Consider the following 17,964-nt stretch of genomic DNA (forward strand, 5'->3'; position numbering starts at 1 on the left):
TTGGCACGTGAAATGGCCCTGACCACTTGTTAGCCAGTATAAACACGTGATTTGGGGTTCTAAGTAAGAAGGCACTGGCGATGTCATCTAGGTTCTGGACTTCAGCAACTGAGACAGCTTGAACTGGCTTGTTACCATGGCAGCATTGCCACATTGCCTCTAGTGGGTGATGGCTGGAGCAAGAGTTGAAGAGTTAACCAAAGAGGCTGTGCAAGGAGCCAACCCATCCCTGTTCTCTGGCAGTTTTTCCTCTCACCTCCGTGTCTCTTGAGCTGTATATTTTTCCACCCTCAACTGAGATCCCCAAACATTCCCTCAGGACATTTTCTGAGCTGCCTTCAACTCTTGATGTCCCTGCATGTGGCGTTTTCTTGCCCCGCATGAGCACACGGGTTGGTGATACGTAAGCACACTCTTTCCTGGGGCACGGAGCCCTGTCTTTCAGAATGTCAAGGGCAATATTGTCATCATCAGAGCCCTTCTGATTGATGAATAAATAACCTACAAAATTCAATGAATTTATTCCTGGAAGAAAATGAATTTTCCCAACTCGGCATGGAGGTTTTGGCAAACCCTTGAGCTGGAGGATAGTGACATCTGCTAATGAGCGTCTGACACAAGTCCAAGCATAGCCAACTTCCAATGATCCTGAAAATAGAGGACAGCCTTGTCCAGAGTCTCCCTGGTGTTAATTAGCCAACATTTTACTAATGATTTCTCCCTCGTGTTCCTTGTTCAAGTCCTTGTAATCCATTTGAATGGGAAAAAGTTATGGACCCAATTTTGTAGGTAAGGAAATTAAGATTCAAAATGGTGAAGGGACCTAATTAAAGTATCAAGAATAAGAAGAAAAGTAGCAACAAAAACCACTGACATTTATTGACCACTCACTCTACATATGCCAAGGAGTATTTTAAGGGCTTTATATGTTAAATTATTTAATCTCCACAACAGCCCAATGAGGTAGGTTTTATTGTTATGATTTTATTATCAAAGAATCTGGAACATGGAAAAAGTAAATAGCTTTCTTAAAGTCACAGAACTAGAAATGGGATTCATTTTAAATTGGTATAAATTGGAGGCACAAGAAGTGAGAGAGGTCAAAGGGTAGACCACACCGAGGGAAAAAGAAGCAGACTCACAAACCACTGATCATCTTTCATCAGTTCAATCATGTATTTTCTCAACTACACCATCACTCTCCCAAAACAGAGGAAGAACAATGAACAGAACTCTGTGTTTCTTTGACAACAATGAGGTGAGGGCTGGGAAAATGGAGTTGATGACTATTTACAAGGCTGAGATACCTGTTCGAGAATACCTCCACACGGGGATACTTCTAGATCATTCACAATAGCTGACTCCAGGCAGTACTCCATGTGAATGCAAAATGGAAATTTATCCTCAATCTGGGCAAATACTAGGTTACAAAGGTGTTTTCCAAAACTTTAAAATCACAATAAAATCTTCTTCACCAAGAGAAAAAAAAATGTTTGGCTTCTCTCATGATGCTTTTAGAAGCATTTTTCAAATGTTGTATTATATTTAACCTTTTAAAAGGTTACATTATATTAAACATTCTTAACCAATAATGAATGCTGTACCATTTATCTGTTCAAAAGGAAAGTTAAACAGCCAGCTAAAGGGCAGAATCGTTCAATGGAAGACAGAGGAAGTGCACGCCAGCCAAGTATCCAGAATGGAAAGAATAAACATCTCAGACACACTGGGAGGTGAATTTTAAATTCTGTTTTTGGAGCTTGACTCCAGGAGACAGCAAGAAAAAAAAGAAAGAATTGAATGGAGGATATTTTCAAAGTAACAAATTGCCGACATTCAGTCATGATGAGTCTGGGAGGTAGCCCAGTGGGAAGAGGGTAAGGATGATTAAGTGACCACAGCGCACAAGCCTGTTTGTCACCAGTTATATCCTGGAAGTGACACCTGTCCTTTCCCTATCTGGGCATGAGTGACTCCCACTGCCTGTGGAGAATGGAGGAGTCTCTCTCGGCATGGAGAAGCCCAAAGGAAATTGGCCAACACTACCCAGGGCCACAAAGGTCGTTGCCACGATGGAAGCAGATGATTATTACATATGGTGGCCCCCATGTAGTAGAGTCTGGGTGGCCTCAACGGCAGCATCCTGTCTCCCTTTCCTCCTCACCTGGTTTTCCGTAGATGTCCACCTAACTCACGTGATGCAGGAGATACCGATTCCATCTCAGCGACGAATACAGGCTGGACAAAGCCCATCCCAACAGAGCCCAGCCTTCTCATATTGGAATACTTATCTGTTCTGGGTGGGCATTTGCTCAAACTGAAGGGAAGGAATTATACAGAGGGCTCTCTTTCTCTCTCTCACTCCAACCGCCAACAAAAATTAAACAGCAAAGCATTACCCTGGCTGCTTTTAGCAGGCAACTTGCAAATGTAAATGGCTTAATCATCTGAATTGCGTGAAGCAAACAAAAACATAGTGAATTTTTAAATGTAACTATTAGGCCACCTGTGTTTGCCCCAATTTCTCTTTGCCACCCAATCATGCATCCAGGGCAGACGCCATAGTTGGCGGGTGCTTTTATGACTAAAATCTCCAGCCAGTCTAATTCCATTTACAGCCTGGTTCTTATATGCGATCTAAAAGCTCTTGTTCCCTTTCTGCTAAGCACCAGTCAGGCTGTGGCCTGAGGAGCTTGAAATGGGAAGAGGGACAGTGTCTGCTATTTTTGTCCTCTCTTCCCTGCCTTTTCTGGTTCTATCTTTCTCAGTGTTGGGCACTGGGAGGAGGGAAAGGAAACAGAGCCAATGTTTCTTTCTCTGTCTGGAAGAGCAACAGCAATCCTCTACTGATGGTGATTGCTTCTCTAGTTAGTACCATCCCCTTGGCAATGCCCCCCCTCCCTTGAAGCAGGAGCCCAAACATCTGTTCTCCCCGTGGGATAGGGTGTGAGTGTTTTGGAGGGCCCTGCGGGATCTTCTCTGAAGAGGGAGACACAACTCCAGCTTTGCCTCCTCTTTCTGCAGCCCGATGACCCACCCCCGTCCAAGTCTGGTTCCCAATACCTAACAGACAACTCTCTTGAACAGAGCACCAGCAAAACAACTAAAGCACAGTTACCTACCGCAATGCCCAGAGTAAGCTAAGGCAAAAAAAAAAAAAAAAAAAACAGTAAGAATCTTGTCTGCCCCAAATCTGTCCCCCTTCCCCCCTCTCTTCTAGGCTGTACCTTCTCTCTAGAATTTTGTTCTCCGCTCGGATGTGCTTCGAGTAAGATAATCAAGGCTGCTGTCTAAACGGGCAGCCAAACAAAAGAGTAAACAAGCCAGAATCCCTTGCTGAAGGGATGATTTTGCTGTTTCCTCTGATTTCAAGAAGAGGAAGGGAAAAAACGCCCTCTGCCCAAGGAGAAGGAGAAAGGCAGAGGGTCCTATTAGTCATGCAGCTGGGAGCAAATGATAATGACTGAAATGGCTTAAGATGTACAGATCTGAAGCCGTGTTCTTCCCATTTCTAGAGGCCAGTTTCGGCCAGAGAAACGGGGACAACCAAGAGAGAGGATTTCAAAACTGGACAGATAAGTAGCAGATGTGTGTTTCTTTCCTTTTCTCTCCCTTCCCTTCTATACCATCCTGTTGGAGTTTGAAATCAAGAAAGCAGCACCAGCCACATAATTTGCAGGTCTCATGCAAAGTAAAAACACAGCTCCCCTTGCTCAAAACATTATTAAGAATTTCAAGAGGGCGAGAGCAGAGCATTAAACCAAGCACGAGGCTTTTCTACGTGTGCTGTAGAAAGGCCCTGTGTGCTGCCCAGGTTGCATAACCCAGTGGGTCCAGAAGGCAGAGCATCAAGCCAAAGAGGACTATTCTTGAGTCTTAATCTCTCATGAAGTGTACCTTGTTCGGCTTTGGACTTGCTGGGGAGCCATCCCCTCACCTCTTCTTTCTTTTTCCTCTCTCCTTTGTGGAATGGGAATGTCTATTTTATGTCTGTCCCACCATTGTATTCTGGAAGCACAGAAATCCTCTGGTTTCGCAGGTTCACAACTGGAGAGGACTTGGCCTCAAGATGAATCTTTCCTGGAGTCTCACCCACATCTGATTTAGATCACATTTAGCTGGGACTTTGGATTTTAGGCTTTAGAGTTGATGGTGAAACGAGTTAAGACTTTGGAGGCTCTTGGGATGGAATGAATGTAACTTTGATGTGAGAAGTACATAGATTGCAGGGGTGGGGGACTAGTGCCGAATCCTAAGGACTGAATATTTGTGTCCCCTCGAAATTCATATGTTGGAGCCTTAATTCCCCAGAATGAAGGTTATGTGGAGGCAGGGTCTTTGGGAGTTATTAGGTCATGAGGGTGGATCTCTCATGAATGAGATTAGTACTCTTAAAAGAAGAGACATGAGAAAGATTATTTCTCTCTCTCTCTCTCTCTCTCTCTCTCTCCTTTCTCTGACATGTGAGTGTATAACAAGAAGATGGCCATCTGCAAACCAAGAGGCACACTCTCAGCAGATGCCAGATCTGCTGACGCCTTGATATCTGTCTTCCCAGCCTCCAGAAACACTGAGAAACAAATGTTTGTTGTTTAAGCCCCTAGTCATGGTATTCTGTTATATCTGCCCGAACTGAGGCAACTCCAGAGAACCTCAATGGCCCCCTCTGCCTTTCTGTGATCACACACACGTTCTGAGACAGAGAGACAGTACTGGACAGGAACAGAGTTACAGTGAGAAAGCTGGAGGGGTCTGTTAAGAAATAATGACTTTGAGGTTCCACGTGACCTGTGCTGTAAAGCACAGATCAAATTTGAAAAGCGGAATTGGAAGACATGTTGGAAAATATTTCTAAGCAAAAAGAAGAGTGTAGGCAATGGGATGGGTCTCAAAGCCAAGGTGGTATGGGATGCAGAACACAGAAAATGGGAGGATTTATTGATTTGAAAGCGGCTGGAGCCAAAACATAGAAGTCCTTGAACTACGATGGAGGGTTTGTTCAAGAAACATGGTGTTTCAGGTACATTCATTTTGAAAGTAGGTTACTTGTGTTTTGCATTATTCCACTATTTTGAATCTAGACAAGCTATTGCTGTCATTCCGGATACATGGAGTAGCTTAAAATATAATGTGGGTTCTGTGATTCAAGTTGTACTTTAGTAAGTTGGAGACTTCTGGTAATGTCTGCTTTATTCACAATACGAAAGAGCAACAGCCAGAGGAGTGAAGATTTGAGATAAAGGAATCTAGCCTTGCGTCTCACAGATATCTGTGTATCTCTGGGCACATCATTAAGATTTCTGAACCTCAGTTTATTCATCTGTAAGATGAGAATCAGTATACCTTCTGTACAGGGGTGTTGTAAGTATTTGGTTTAACAACATTTGCGAATGTGTTTTGTAAACAGCAAGGATCTATCCAAGGTATAACGTCAATGTAATTCCTGAATTTCTGGCTCTATTTTGGTAAGGTCGTCCCGACTGAAGCTTGCTTGAAAAATGACATAGAAGTCTGCAGAGGTAGAATTAAAACAGGCTGAAGCATTTATAAATCTAGTTTTCATCTGGTCGAAGCATACTTGGCATGCAATCACCTCAAGGGAAGCTCTCAAGTGTCAGGTTCATAGACCCATGAACAGAGCCTGTAATTGAGTGTAGTCAACATAGCTTGAAGCAGCATTGCTAGGAACTTGGAGAACATAAGATTTTTTAAAGGAAACTTTTATGTGACATTTCTGCATTTTCACTTCCTTGTTCTCTATATTTTCCCAGTCCTCCATCTCAGCTCCATAAGAATATACAACTTAATATTTTGAAATGAGCGTTGAGAGTGAGACATGTATTTAATCAACTTTCAGTGTGACATAATTATGGTCTGGCCCTTGTGGTTTAGTGGGCACCAACTTAAATGTTATTTACTCTAAAGTTGCTTGCCATTTCCCCACAAATGATCCATGACCTTGAAGACCCTTGCATAAGCTGTTTACTCTGCCTGGAATATATATTCACCTACCATGGACACTTGATAGTGGCTCTTCCAGTATGTGTTTGTCCCATCCCAATGACTCCTAACTTCCACCCTGCTTCTTAAAGGGAAACTAGCACCTTCCCAGACTCCAGAGGATTGCACATGACCTAGGCCAAACCAGTCATGACTTTCTATTTCCTTGGCCACAGTGGTTGATTTAGGGTTGGAAATATGACGGAGCCTAGAGAGGGAAGCAAAGGTTTACGGAATCTTGTGTTCTAACAAAATAGACCTGTCGGGATAAGTGGGCTGATTTTTTAATTTATTTTTATTTTTTTCATTTTTCTAACTTGTTCACTAAGCGTTTGTGGCAATTACACATGGTTTCCTCATACACATAATTGAGGTTTCTTGAAACCACAATTTATTCCTTTCTAAACATGGTAAAGATGATTCTGACCATCTTTCTAAGCAGTTTGGTTAATAATGAAGTTCAGCAAACAAGAAATTGATTAAATATCTCTTCAAAGACTTCTCTTGGAATCTTTCTTTGGAATGAAGTGTGCTTAATCCTGGAATCTCTTCTCTAGAAACCGGGAGTGCTATAAATCTATTATAATAGGTGCCCAATAAAGTGCCCTGGAAATAATATCAAACCAACTCGATTGAGTCATTGCAATAACCCATGTCCCTGGTTTGTAACCAGATTTTTAGTTTTGGAAGGTGAATTTTTTTTTAAGTGGCTACAAGTTAATTGACACTCCTCCAACTGGGCCATGTTCCCTGCACTTGAATCTCAATAGAGTTTTGACATTTTTGTACAGCAGTGTTTGGTGTAAGTGATGCTATGTGACTTCTAAGGCTAGGTAATTAAATGCTATTTAGATTCTGCTCTTGACTACTCACTGTGAGGGAATCCAGCCACCATATAAAAATCAGACTAGCCTGAAATTACCTTGCTGGAGAGAACAAGTGTAGACATTCTTGCTGACGATCCCAGTGATCTGGGCTCCACATCATCCAGCCCAGGCACACATACAATGAAGCAGAGACAAACCATCCCTGCTGTGTACGATCTAGATTCCTAACCTATAGAATTCTTTTAACATAATAAAATTGCTATGTGCCACTGAGTGTTTTGTTATACTGCATAGTACCGGGGAATTTGCCTCCATTCCTTCAAGGATGAACTGAAGGTTTTTCTTGGATGTGTTTTAGCTACTATGTATGAAAATACCATTTTTTAAATTATATTTAGGACGTAATAAATTTCTTGAATCTGTGATTGGTGTCTGAAACAGTTCCTGAAAATCCTCAGCCATCACTGTTTCTGTACCATTCAGTCTTATCCTTCTTTCCTTATCTCCCCATCTCATTAAACATGTTAGACCTTGACACTGTGTCTTCTGTTTCTCACACACTTTTCGGGTGTCCCTTCATGCTATGTAATTTCTTCTGACCTACCTTTCAGCTTAAAAATTCTGTCTTCAGACAAGTCTTCTGCTAAACCCATTCATTGTGTTTAAAGTTCTGGGGTTTTTAAAATCTGTTATGTCACTTTTATAGTTTCCTATTCCCTCCAGATATTTCCAGGTTTCATTTAAAAAAAACAAGTATTTCCTTGTACATAATAAATATAATTGTTTTATGGTTTATGTCTGATGATTCCTAGATCTGAAGTCACGTTGGATCTATTGCTATTGTCTATGGATCACACTTACGTCATCTCGGTTCTTTGTGCACCTTCTGCCTTTGGTAGCGTACTGAATATTTTGCTTGAAAACTATTTGTATAGATAATTTTAGGCCTATCATAATGAAGCCTTCTTCTATGGAGGATTTTTGCTCACCTGTGCAAACAGATGGCTGAGACATCTTTCAGAATTGGCCCATCTGAAGCATAAATTCAGGAAATGGTAGATTAATAGACATCATAGGTTCTCAAACCCTACAATGCATACAAATCAGCTGATATCATGTTCAATGGTGGCACTGTCAACAGGAATACCAATTCTCACCCAGTAGGTCTAGGGCAAGGTCCAGAATTCTGCTGATATCATGTTCAATGGTGGCACTGTCAACAGGAATACCAATTCTCACCCAGTAGGTCTAGGGCAAGGTCCAGAATTCTGCATTTTAACAAGCTCCCAGGTGATAGATATGCTAAACTTTGAATAACGTGTGTAAAGCTAGATGGAAATATTGAGTGGGAGTTGGGAAGATGACAGCTCATGATAGAATACATCCCAGGCACAACTTCTAAACAATATGCTACTCCAAATCAAATGTGTTTGGACCTTTTCTTGACAACATACTAGACATACAGCAACTGAGAGATTGAAGCACGTCTGAGAGGACCTGATACAGTGGTACTCCCAGTATGACTCTGATTTCAACAGAGATGATTTGCAAGAGAGAGAGGCTTATGGGTTAGACTGGAATGATGATAGAGAATAGTATATCTGCCCCCAACACCGCTTCCCATGATTGGGTATCTAAGGCCTGTGGAAGACGGGTCTGCAGATGAAAGCTGAGGGAACCAATTTCTTGGGAAACTATGTAAGACACAGGGATATAAGTAGGAGGTCATTTAACATCATCTGGGAAACTAACCTGTGGCCTCTCCTCAGTGTAACTGGTACCAAGTAGGCAGATTTGTCGGGTGGGTAGTTCCCCTCAAGTTCAAGGACATATTCAAGGCAGTCCGGGACAAAATACCTTAAGCAAATTCACCTGGAAAGAAATACTTCCAGGATATGTATATATGTGTGTATATACATACATACACACTTTTTAGCATCTAAAGACCATACACATTAAATGTCTACATAAAGGGTAATTCTTAATTAATGGAGGTGTACTGGAAAGTTGGCAAGATTTTTAATAAGCAGAACTTTTAGGGTTCAAATCCATGCTCTGTCATCACTGGTGGGGTCACTTTGGGCTGGTTACTTAGCTTCTTACATTCAGGAAGTTTGTGAAGCTTAAAAGTGACACCCATTACAAATCACTTGGTGCATATTAGGTCTTTAATGGTAAATGTAAATATCTTTACTTTTCCCTTTCCTCAATAGCAATAACTTACAAAATACATCTAAATCCCAAGTCACAGCCTTATCCACGTAGGACTGTGATGTAAGAAGATCTAGAATATTTGAACAAGAGATGCCCTGGAAATCAGCATCACTATTGCATAAGAATTCAAAGCAATGGAAATAGAAGACTTCTCCTCACTCCTTTTTCAGAAAACCAATGCACCAGGCAGGAAACAATGATTTATTTGGTCACACCATTTCAGAGTTAAGGGAAACAGACGTGGAATAATTAGCTAATAAATTTCATTCTTATTTAATAACCAAGGGAAAAGATCATTCTTCCATATCCTCAAAGCAGGTCATTCTTGGATTCTCTTAATAAAAATGTGGTAAGCATAATTGATCAAAAAGTTTTATTATTTAGAGAAGACATAAATACCAAACTATGAATATAATTATCCCCTATATTCTCACTCTGACCCGTTCAGACATATTTATTAATAATCACTTGTAGAAACAAAATCCACAGAACAGATCTTCCTAGAACAATAGTGCATTTACTTATCTCAACACTACCACATGCTGACACTTGTCCAGCTTTCCTGGAAATAATTATTCAGCATCAATATGCTAAGTTTAAAATCAGAATCTAATTTAAATACTGATAAGTACACTTGCAAATTAACCTCCCGCAAAATGTTCTCAATTACCAAAACTCTGAACTCAGAGAATATTTTTTATATTGGAAATTGTTAAAGTGGGCTTAGGAAAAAAATACATTTTATAACAGATACTCAGTCGTGCTTAGGGGAAAAAAAAAACACATATTTTATAACAGATGTTCAGTTGAGCATGCAAACACTGACGGCTCCACCATTTCCACATAGGAAGTGCAGTTACGGGGAAAAAATCTTATCTTACAGTGAAAACATACTGATTTTATAGATCATTTGTGTTTAGTTAAAAGGGTTTTGGGTAACGGTGGGAGCGTTCCAGCCCCTCAAGCCCCTTGCCATGCCAGGCCTGCAAATATATTTTCTTTCATGGAAAACAACAGGCCCTTTTGAAGAAACCTGGCCTATAGATGTTTCAACTCTCATCAGCTATGCCCGTAAAAAAGGAAAATACGTTAGAGTCGAAGCCTGACATTTGAGGGTCCTTTTCTGGTAATAAATAGAATTGTGATCGGTTTGTATGTGCCTCACAGTTCAGATCTCAACATGAACACCAAGAGAGAAAATCTGAGGATTGTTAGGCTCAAGCAAAAGCAGTATGGAAATGTTAACTTTCACAACCCCACATAAAATATCCTTTAAGGGCCCTGTAAGAATAGCTTAATCCTTTGACTATGGATTTAGCTGCCTGACAGAGTTAATTTGAATGCCACTTTAATTGTTAAACGAATACCTAAGCATCACTGTACTCAGGCATCCTGGGAACACCAAAACTAAGCCCAAGGACCCCAGAAAATCACTCTTGTATACCAAAAACTATAATACCCAAAGACTAGGAGTTCTTTTTTACCTACTTTTCTTCTTTTATTGTAGCCAATGAGATCTTTCTCTCTCTTTTATCATGTTCAATTTTATAATTACATGAAGTATTTGTTTGCCTGTGTGCACGTGTCTGTATACAAGTTTGATATTTCCTATAAAAAAATGTTAGTTCTTGGTACAAAATGACCCACGCCGGGGCACCTGGGTGGCTCAGTCGGTGAAGCGTCCCACTTTGGCTCAGGTCATGATCTTGCAGTGCGTGAGTTCGAGCCCCGGGTCGGGCTCTGTGCTGACAACTCAGAGCCTGGAGCCTGCTTCGGATTCTGTGTCTCCCTCTGTCTCTGCCCCTCCCAGCTCTCCATCTCTCTCTCTCTCCCTCTCTCTCTCTCTCTCTCTCTCTCTCTTTCTCTCTCTCTTTCTCAGATAAATAAATGCTAAAAAAAATTGAAAGACAAAACAAAACAAAAATGGCCCATGCAGAAGCATAAACAGCAGTTCATGAAAACATTTCTTCAAGCTGGAGACTTTAATCAGAAGACCCAAGCACAAAAGAACAATCTTCTACTGGGCCTCTGTGATGGCTCATTGGTCAGACCAGGCTGTATCTAAAATCCTGTTATTTATCTGTCTTCATTATTTTAAAACTAAAGACTTTAACCCAGATAAAATTATATCTTTCCTGCTGGCTGATCTTTTAGTAATATACACAAGCGACTGAGGATTTATCAAAAGAGATTGCTAAAGGAATTTAGAGCAGCTTCCTTTAAGAAATGCATTTCCTCACGATAACACATTTGTCATTGTGTTTGGACAAAGTTAAGTATTTAAATTATATTTAAAAATAAAAACTTCATATTTGTCAGACTAGGTCTCTGAAAAAACAAGCACCTCAGGCTAAAAATTTCTTTGAATCTACACTAAGCTTCTCTTTGACAAAACTTCCAAATTAATTAAATCAAAAAGACACGAGCAAGGCCAAAAAACAGTCAGGAAGCCCAAATGCAAATATCACCTACGATGCTTCATTGGTCTTGCCTTAATTTGCTTTTGTGTGGTGCCATTTTAGAAATGGCAAAACTAATTTATGCAAAAAAAAAAATCAAGTTTATGCAGCAAATCGGAAAAGTTAATAAGTACTTCAATCTTCCTTTTCTGTGACTAGGTGTTAAAAAATTCTCTCAAGGTAAAACAGGTTAAGGTTCAAATAGGCAGTAAATGAACTTGGCAATCGCTCCACAAATATTTGAGCATCTCCCACACAAAAACAGTGGGTAATAGTCGCAAGCCCTCGGACTACCTGGAGGTTGGCAGCCCCATGGCTCAAGACAAACTAGAGTCAGTCTACCCATAAAATGTAAGCCTCCCAAGCCAGACAAAGAAAAGGTTATCCAGAATCCAGAATACTGTTATCCAGCTTGACCTTGGCCTCTGCCTTGACTTGGCTACAGAATAACTATCATAAATCCACCTGACTGTGTTATTCAGAACTGACATCTTCAATATCTATCCTCTCCAATATGGTAGCCACTAGTCATTTATGGCTATTGAGTATTTGAAATGTGGACAATGTAACTGAGGGAGTGAAGTTTTGATTTTGCTTATTAATTTGAAGTTAATAATAAAGATTCATAGCGGGATTAATGAATTTAGTTAAAACTTGGACATATGTAATTTTGAAACAGATGCTTTTGCTTCAAGGCCAAATCAATTCCTCTAACAAAGATGAACCGGGTCTGTCAATGTGGGTGGTCTATGAGAGGAAAACGATTATTTGGTATTCAGTTTAGTTATTGGGCAACTTTCAAATATGGTTGGAAAATTTAGGTATGCGAGCCTAACTCTTCAATGGGAAATTTTATGAAATCTAAATCCAGAGCAAGTATTTCCAATGAAAATTTAACGTCTGGATAAAGATGTGTCTTCCCCAATGCTTCTCTGCTATAGAAATGTTCCCATTTTCCTTTGTCCTGGGGAGATGTTCATGGAAAGTTCACCCTCTGGGAGTCTGTTGGTGAACCTCTCTAACCAGTTGGCTACATCTCTCACAGGAAGGGCTAGGAAGTGCAGAAGCGTGCAGGTACTAGAAAGATCCTGGAGAGGCCCTGACTACAGGCCTTTTCAGGCAAGCCTCAAATCTTCAGATCTGGGATGTGCGGTGACAGGGCTGACCAGGGAGATGTATCTGACTAGAGAAGTGATCCTGGTTCTCCACAGAACCTAGTCAGGTTCATTGCAAATCGACTTTTTATGGGGGGGTTTCTAAAAGGTCTCTTGCCTTTCTGTTTGGTCTAAAAGAGAAAGTCTGAAGAGACGAAGGTCAGGTATCGCAGGGAGCTTCTCTTCACTGATGATGTCACTGCAGTTGGCGTCACAAAGATCTCATGGTGCCAGGTATCTGTTCTTCCACTCCCAGGATCCATGGGTTTGGGGAGCTGTAGACTACAGAGCTAGCGGGCTGAGAAACACCCGCCTGGAGAGGGAAAAAGTAGATCCGCTACCTACACGTACACAAAATCACACACAACATCTAAAAGAGAAGAAGATGAGGATGTGAATTCGCTGAATATCTAGTAAGCTCTTACGATGTGCCAGTTATTGGGCTAAATGCAGAGATATTAAAGCAAATCAACTAGATCTCACTAATGAGCTATCCAGAGAGAACACCTGCCCCGAACAGTTGCCTAGACCCATTGCAGAGTTTGCCTAAGTGAGAAATAAATTGCTGTCTATTAACCTCCTGAGAACTGAGGGTCTTTTTGGCTTGTTTGTTTGTAATTGCAGCTTAACCTTATCTATCCTAATTGATGATTAACTAACACACGGGACTTGCCCGTGATAGGTGTACAATCCAGGGAGGTAACTTCAGTGATCTCAGTGGCTGCGATAAGCCCACATATTTTGAGCTAAAATAATTATTTGTTTCTAATTTATGTAAGTATTTACTTCCAAGGATGATGAAAAGCTTATTTCAATATCAAAACAAGTATAAAGGTGGACAACTAGAATATTCAAGTTCGTTAGAACAGCTGTTATCAACTCTATGTGTTAGAATTACCTAGGGGTACCTGGGTGGCTCAGTCGGTTAAGCATCTGACTTCGGCTCAGGTCATGATCTCACGGTTCGTGAGTTCGAGCCCCGTGTTGGGCTCTGTGCTGACCTGACCGCCTGAAGCCTGCTTCAGATTCTGTCTCCCTCTCTCTCTGCTTGTCCCCCACTCACGCTCTCTCTCTCCTTCAAAAATAAATAAACATTAAAATTTGTTTTAATCAAACAAAGAATTACCTAGAAATGCCTTTCCAAAATGCCAATGCCAAAGCTAAGCCCCAGAGATTTCAATTTAATTGGTCCATATTAGGGTTTAGGCATTAGTATCTTTCATCAAGATTTCTGGTTTGAGACTCAGTGGATTTGATACTTGCATTAAACTCCTGGAATAAATTAGGTCTCTTACATCTTAAAATTGTACATTAAATTTAACTTTAAACTTCCAGCAGAGGAAAATAGAGAACCTTTTCTCCTTCCTGAAACTTATCATGATATTTTCGAATTATTTCTTTTTTTTTTAAGTTTATTTATTTATCTTGAAAGAGAGAGAGAGAGCACATGAGCAGGGGAGGGGCAGAGAGAGAGAGAGAGAGAGAGAGAGAATCCCAAGCAGGCTCTGCACTGTCAGGGCAGAGCCTGATGAGGGGCTCAAACTCATGGACCGTGAGATCATGACGTGAGCTGAAATCAAGAGTCAGACACTTAGCTGACTGAGCCACCCAGTCACCCCCGAGTGATTTCTTTAATGTTTTCCCCTGCAATGGTCAGTTTTATCTGCCAACTTAGGCCACAGTCCTCAGTTATTCAATCAAACACTTGCTATGAAGGTTGCTATCATGGTATTTGGTAGAGGTGATCAAAGTTCATAATCGGCTAACTTGAAGTAAGGAATGCTATCTTACATATGAATGGACCTGATTGAACAAGATGAAAGATCCTAAGAGGAGAACCAAGCCTTCTGGGGAGAAATTCTACCCATGGGCAGCAGCTCCAGCTTGGGTCTGAGAGTTTCGCCCAGCTCATCCTGATGGCCTGCCCTGAGCCTTTCAGACACTTCTTGTGATCCCTCAAATCCTGTGAGCCTCACAATAAATCTCTTAATATATATCTCCTACCAATTCTATTTCTCTGACTGAAGGTTAATTAATACATGCCAACTTCCATTAGACGGTATACTCTGAAGGCAGAGGTATCTGTGTTCTTCATTATGAATCCCAATAGCTAGCAACATGCATGGTCCATAACAGGCACCAATGAACACTTGCCAAATGACTGAGTGAATGAATGAACCAGATGGGGAATGAACCAGATGGGGAAAAAGCATGCAATATAAAGGGTGGGCCATAAAAGCACCATAAATGCTATGCAATTCATCATAAGGAGAAAGCATCCAGCCATGGTGACGAGGGAAGATTTCCACCATGAGCTGAAGTTGCAGGATGGAGAATTAGGGACCAAAAGTGTAGAGACTGGAAACGGCATTCTCAGATACATTGTATAAGCTGGCTGAGACAAGCTAGATGAGACAAAGAATTCATAAGAGCAAATAGAAGAAAGTAAGTTGGGAAGGTTCAATCAAGACCAGATTTTTCATGATGGAATGTAGCCAGTGGTGGCTCGCTCTCTCTCTCTCTCTCTCTTTCTCTCCTCCCTCTGTCTCAAACATTCAAAAACCTTTCTCTGAATGCATTTCACTTGCAGGCTAAAGTCAGGAAGAACAAAAAAGTTAAACTCTTCTGGAAAAGAAAGATGTGGAGGACGGAATTCTCACTCACCGGCATGGATGTCTCTAAGAAACCTCTAAAGAACAGCTAATGTGCCATAAAACATGTATTGAAAATCAGTGCCGAAGTAACAGGCCATGTCAATATTAGTTCACTCATTTAACCAGTCAGTCAATCATTGTTTGGGGCATTCTGCCACATTCTGGAGAAGCTCTGGGTGAAAAGAGGGTCCCTCCTGGTGGTGGGACCAGCATGAAAGGCAATGATGACTCTCCTGAGGTCCTGACAGGTGGCCTTCTAGGGCTCTGAGGTTTATTCCAAAGACAATCAGTCCCTGAGAGAGGAGAGGGAGTTTTGTAAAAACCACAAATAGGTGCTGACAAGGTTTTTTCCGACCTCATCTCTCCTCCGTGAAGTTGTGCCAGAGCCCTGGGGGAGAGGAGGCAGAAATGAACTACTCCATCATGAAAGTGTCGGAAGCCGGGGGGGAGGGGTGGGGGTGGGGGGGTAAGGCTGCTTCGTAGCCCGCACGACAAACCGCCGCACAGAGTGTCAGTGCCAGAAGCATCATCTTGACTCAAGTGGAACATCCTCTAAAAATGGAATGTGAGAGAATGCCACCTTTCAGGAGAGGGAAAGGTGAGGGTCATTGTGGACAGAGACAGGGTATTTGTCACCTCACCTAGATCCTGTCTTAGAAGAAAAGGGAAGACTGACAAATCCCAAGTGGCCCAGAGAGAATTCAGTCTACTTGCTTGGTTCATTCTGCGATGCAGACTTTCCATTTCCCCCCGACTTTCTCATTTCCAATGCCCTAGACTCCTTCTAGCCAGGGATCTTCTCATGACCCAGAAGGACTTCTGGGTTTTCTAAAAGACTCTTGTGCTGGAGGTTAGTCTCCCCATATTCTCTCTCTGCGAACTGCACTACCCCTACCTCACGGCCAACCAACAGAGCTGTTCTCCCTGGCACTCTCGATTTTGCTGCTGTCCTTTTGTCCTGGTCTCTCAGTAAACCCCAGGCCAGAGCCACGTGCAGGACATGCCTTCTCCACACCTGTGCTGTGCCACCAAACACCTTGGGAGAGAATCCCACAATCTCAGTACGATGCCTACACACATCCGTGGTCCCGACTGGCTCAACCTTTGGTGCCTGCCCATCAGCCTTTTGGATTTCCTTCAGTGACTATTGGGAGAAAAAAAAAAAAAAGGCAACCTTCCTCTCAGTCTCTAAGCACCAAATTCTCAGCAGACAGCCCTACAGAAACCAAGGTCATCAGGCATTTATCAGCCAGCTCTTGGTGTTGCTACTTCCTTGACATCAAGGCAAAAACAAAACCACTCCATTATCATGTCCAAACACAGCCAGAGTATTAGCATTGTTTAAGCACAAAAATGACCAAACATCCCCCTCTCCTGGCTTGTATGAGTGGTGCCTGTTCCCTCACCAATTACATAAAATTTACCAGTTGCAAAAAAATCTGAGTATATCCAATCACAGAATTGCACCCGCTTTCTGAGAGCAACCTGGAGTAAAGAGCAAAGTCCCTAAACACTCCCCCAAGAACCTAACACAGTTCCAAACCCTGTAATAAATCCTTTCCAAAATTCCCTTTGTGAGAGGCTCCATGATTCCTCAGGTGAGTACATTCTTTCCTCCAAGGAGCAATCTACCCAATCTGTCCTTTGTCAGGAGGACACTGATATTACTAAATAGGAGTTTTGTTATCACTGTCGTTAGGTTCTGTGCTAAACATGTGTTATTCTTTTAATCCTTTGATGACAGTGACAATTTTGCCCACTGAAGATATGGAAACACTAAGACTGAAAGGATTTGATGGGGCACCTGGGTGGCGCACCCTGTTAAGCATCCGACTCTTGTTTTTAGCTCAGGTCATGCTCTCACTGTTGGTGAGTTCTAGCTCTGCATCAGGATCCGCACTGACAGTGCAGAGCCTGCTTGGGATTCTCTGCCTCCCTCTCGCTTTGCCCCTCCCCTACTCGTGTTGTCTCTGTCTCTTTCAAAATAAATAGATAAACTTAAAAAAAAGAAAGAAAGAAAGAAGGAAAAGACTGAATGGAATTGAAAAGCCCTCTGCGTCACAGATCCAGCATGATGGGTAGAGGGATTCAGGAATCTGGCTCGAGCTCATGCTTTGCATGTTTTAGAAACAACAACCCACAAAATTAGGAAAATTACCTTCTTCCCCACATCCTCCCATCCAGAGTCAGAACATGAACTCTTTTTTTCTTTCAACATCAACCTTCTGTCTGTTCTTTGACCACCTCTTCTGTCTCCTTTAACACCAGGTTCCAGCAAGTTTCAGTTTCCTTCTAACTCTGCAACCTTCCTTTTGCCACTCGAACAATTTTATCAGTCTGAAATCAGGCATAAGCTTCATTCATTCTAAAACAAACGATTGCCTCTGATGACCGATGGCCCCTTCAACTTTTTCACCTCCAGCCCAAGTTCTTGAAACCCAGTCCATATTCTTAAGAATAACATACCTTAAAATTATAAAATAGACATGCACAAAGGGAATTTGGGATGAAGATCTTTCCCACCTTGGAGGGGTAAGGATGGGTGGGGGGGATCAAAGAAGAGGTCAAGGAAAAAATGATATCTGGGGTCAAGTGTAAAGCATGGGGTGGGGGGTTGTCCAGCTGCAGATACAAGAAAATGAGTTTTAGGGTAGAT

The 17,964-nt window shown here is 41.7% G+C and overlaps 1 protein-coding gene across 1 annotated transcript in view; it reads right to left on the reverse strand.

Moving 5' to 3' along the window:
• Positions 1-12,988: 12,988 nt before the first annotated feature.
• DAW1 (dynein assembly factor with WD repeats 1) overlaps positions 12,989-17,964 on the reverse strand; it is a 63,835-nt gene continuing 58,859 nt past the window's right edge. Inside the window, exon 13 of the mRNA XM_053904153.1 lies at positions 12,989-13,024. Coding sequence (XP_053760128.1) covers positions 12,996-13,024 — 29 coding nt within the window. The 3' untranslated portion in view covers positions 12,989-12,995. The remainder of the gene's footprint in view (positions 13,025-17,964) is intronic.

The sequence above is a fragment of the Panthera pardus genome, unplaced genomic scaffold (assembly GCF_024362965.1).
Source record: "Panthera pardus isolate Hobbes unplaced genomic scaffold, ASM2436296v1 HiC_scaffold_10, whole genome shotgun sequence".
NCBI classification, from domain to species: Eukaryota; Metazoa; Chordata; class Mammalia; order Carnivora; family Felidae; genus Panthera; species Panthera pardus.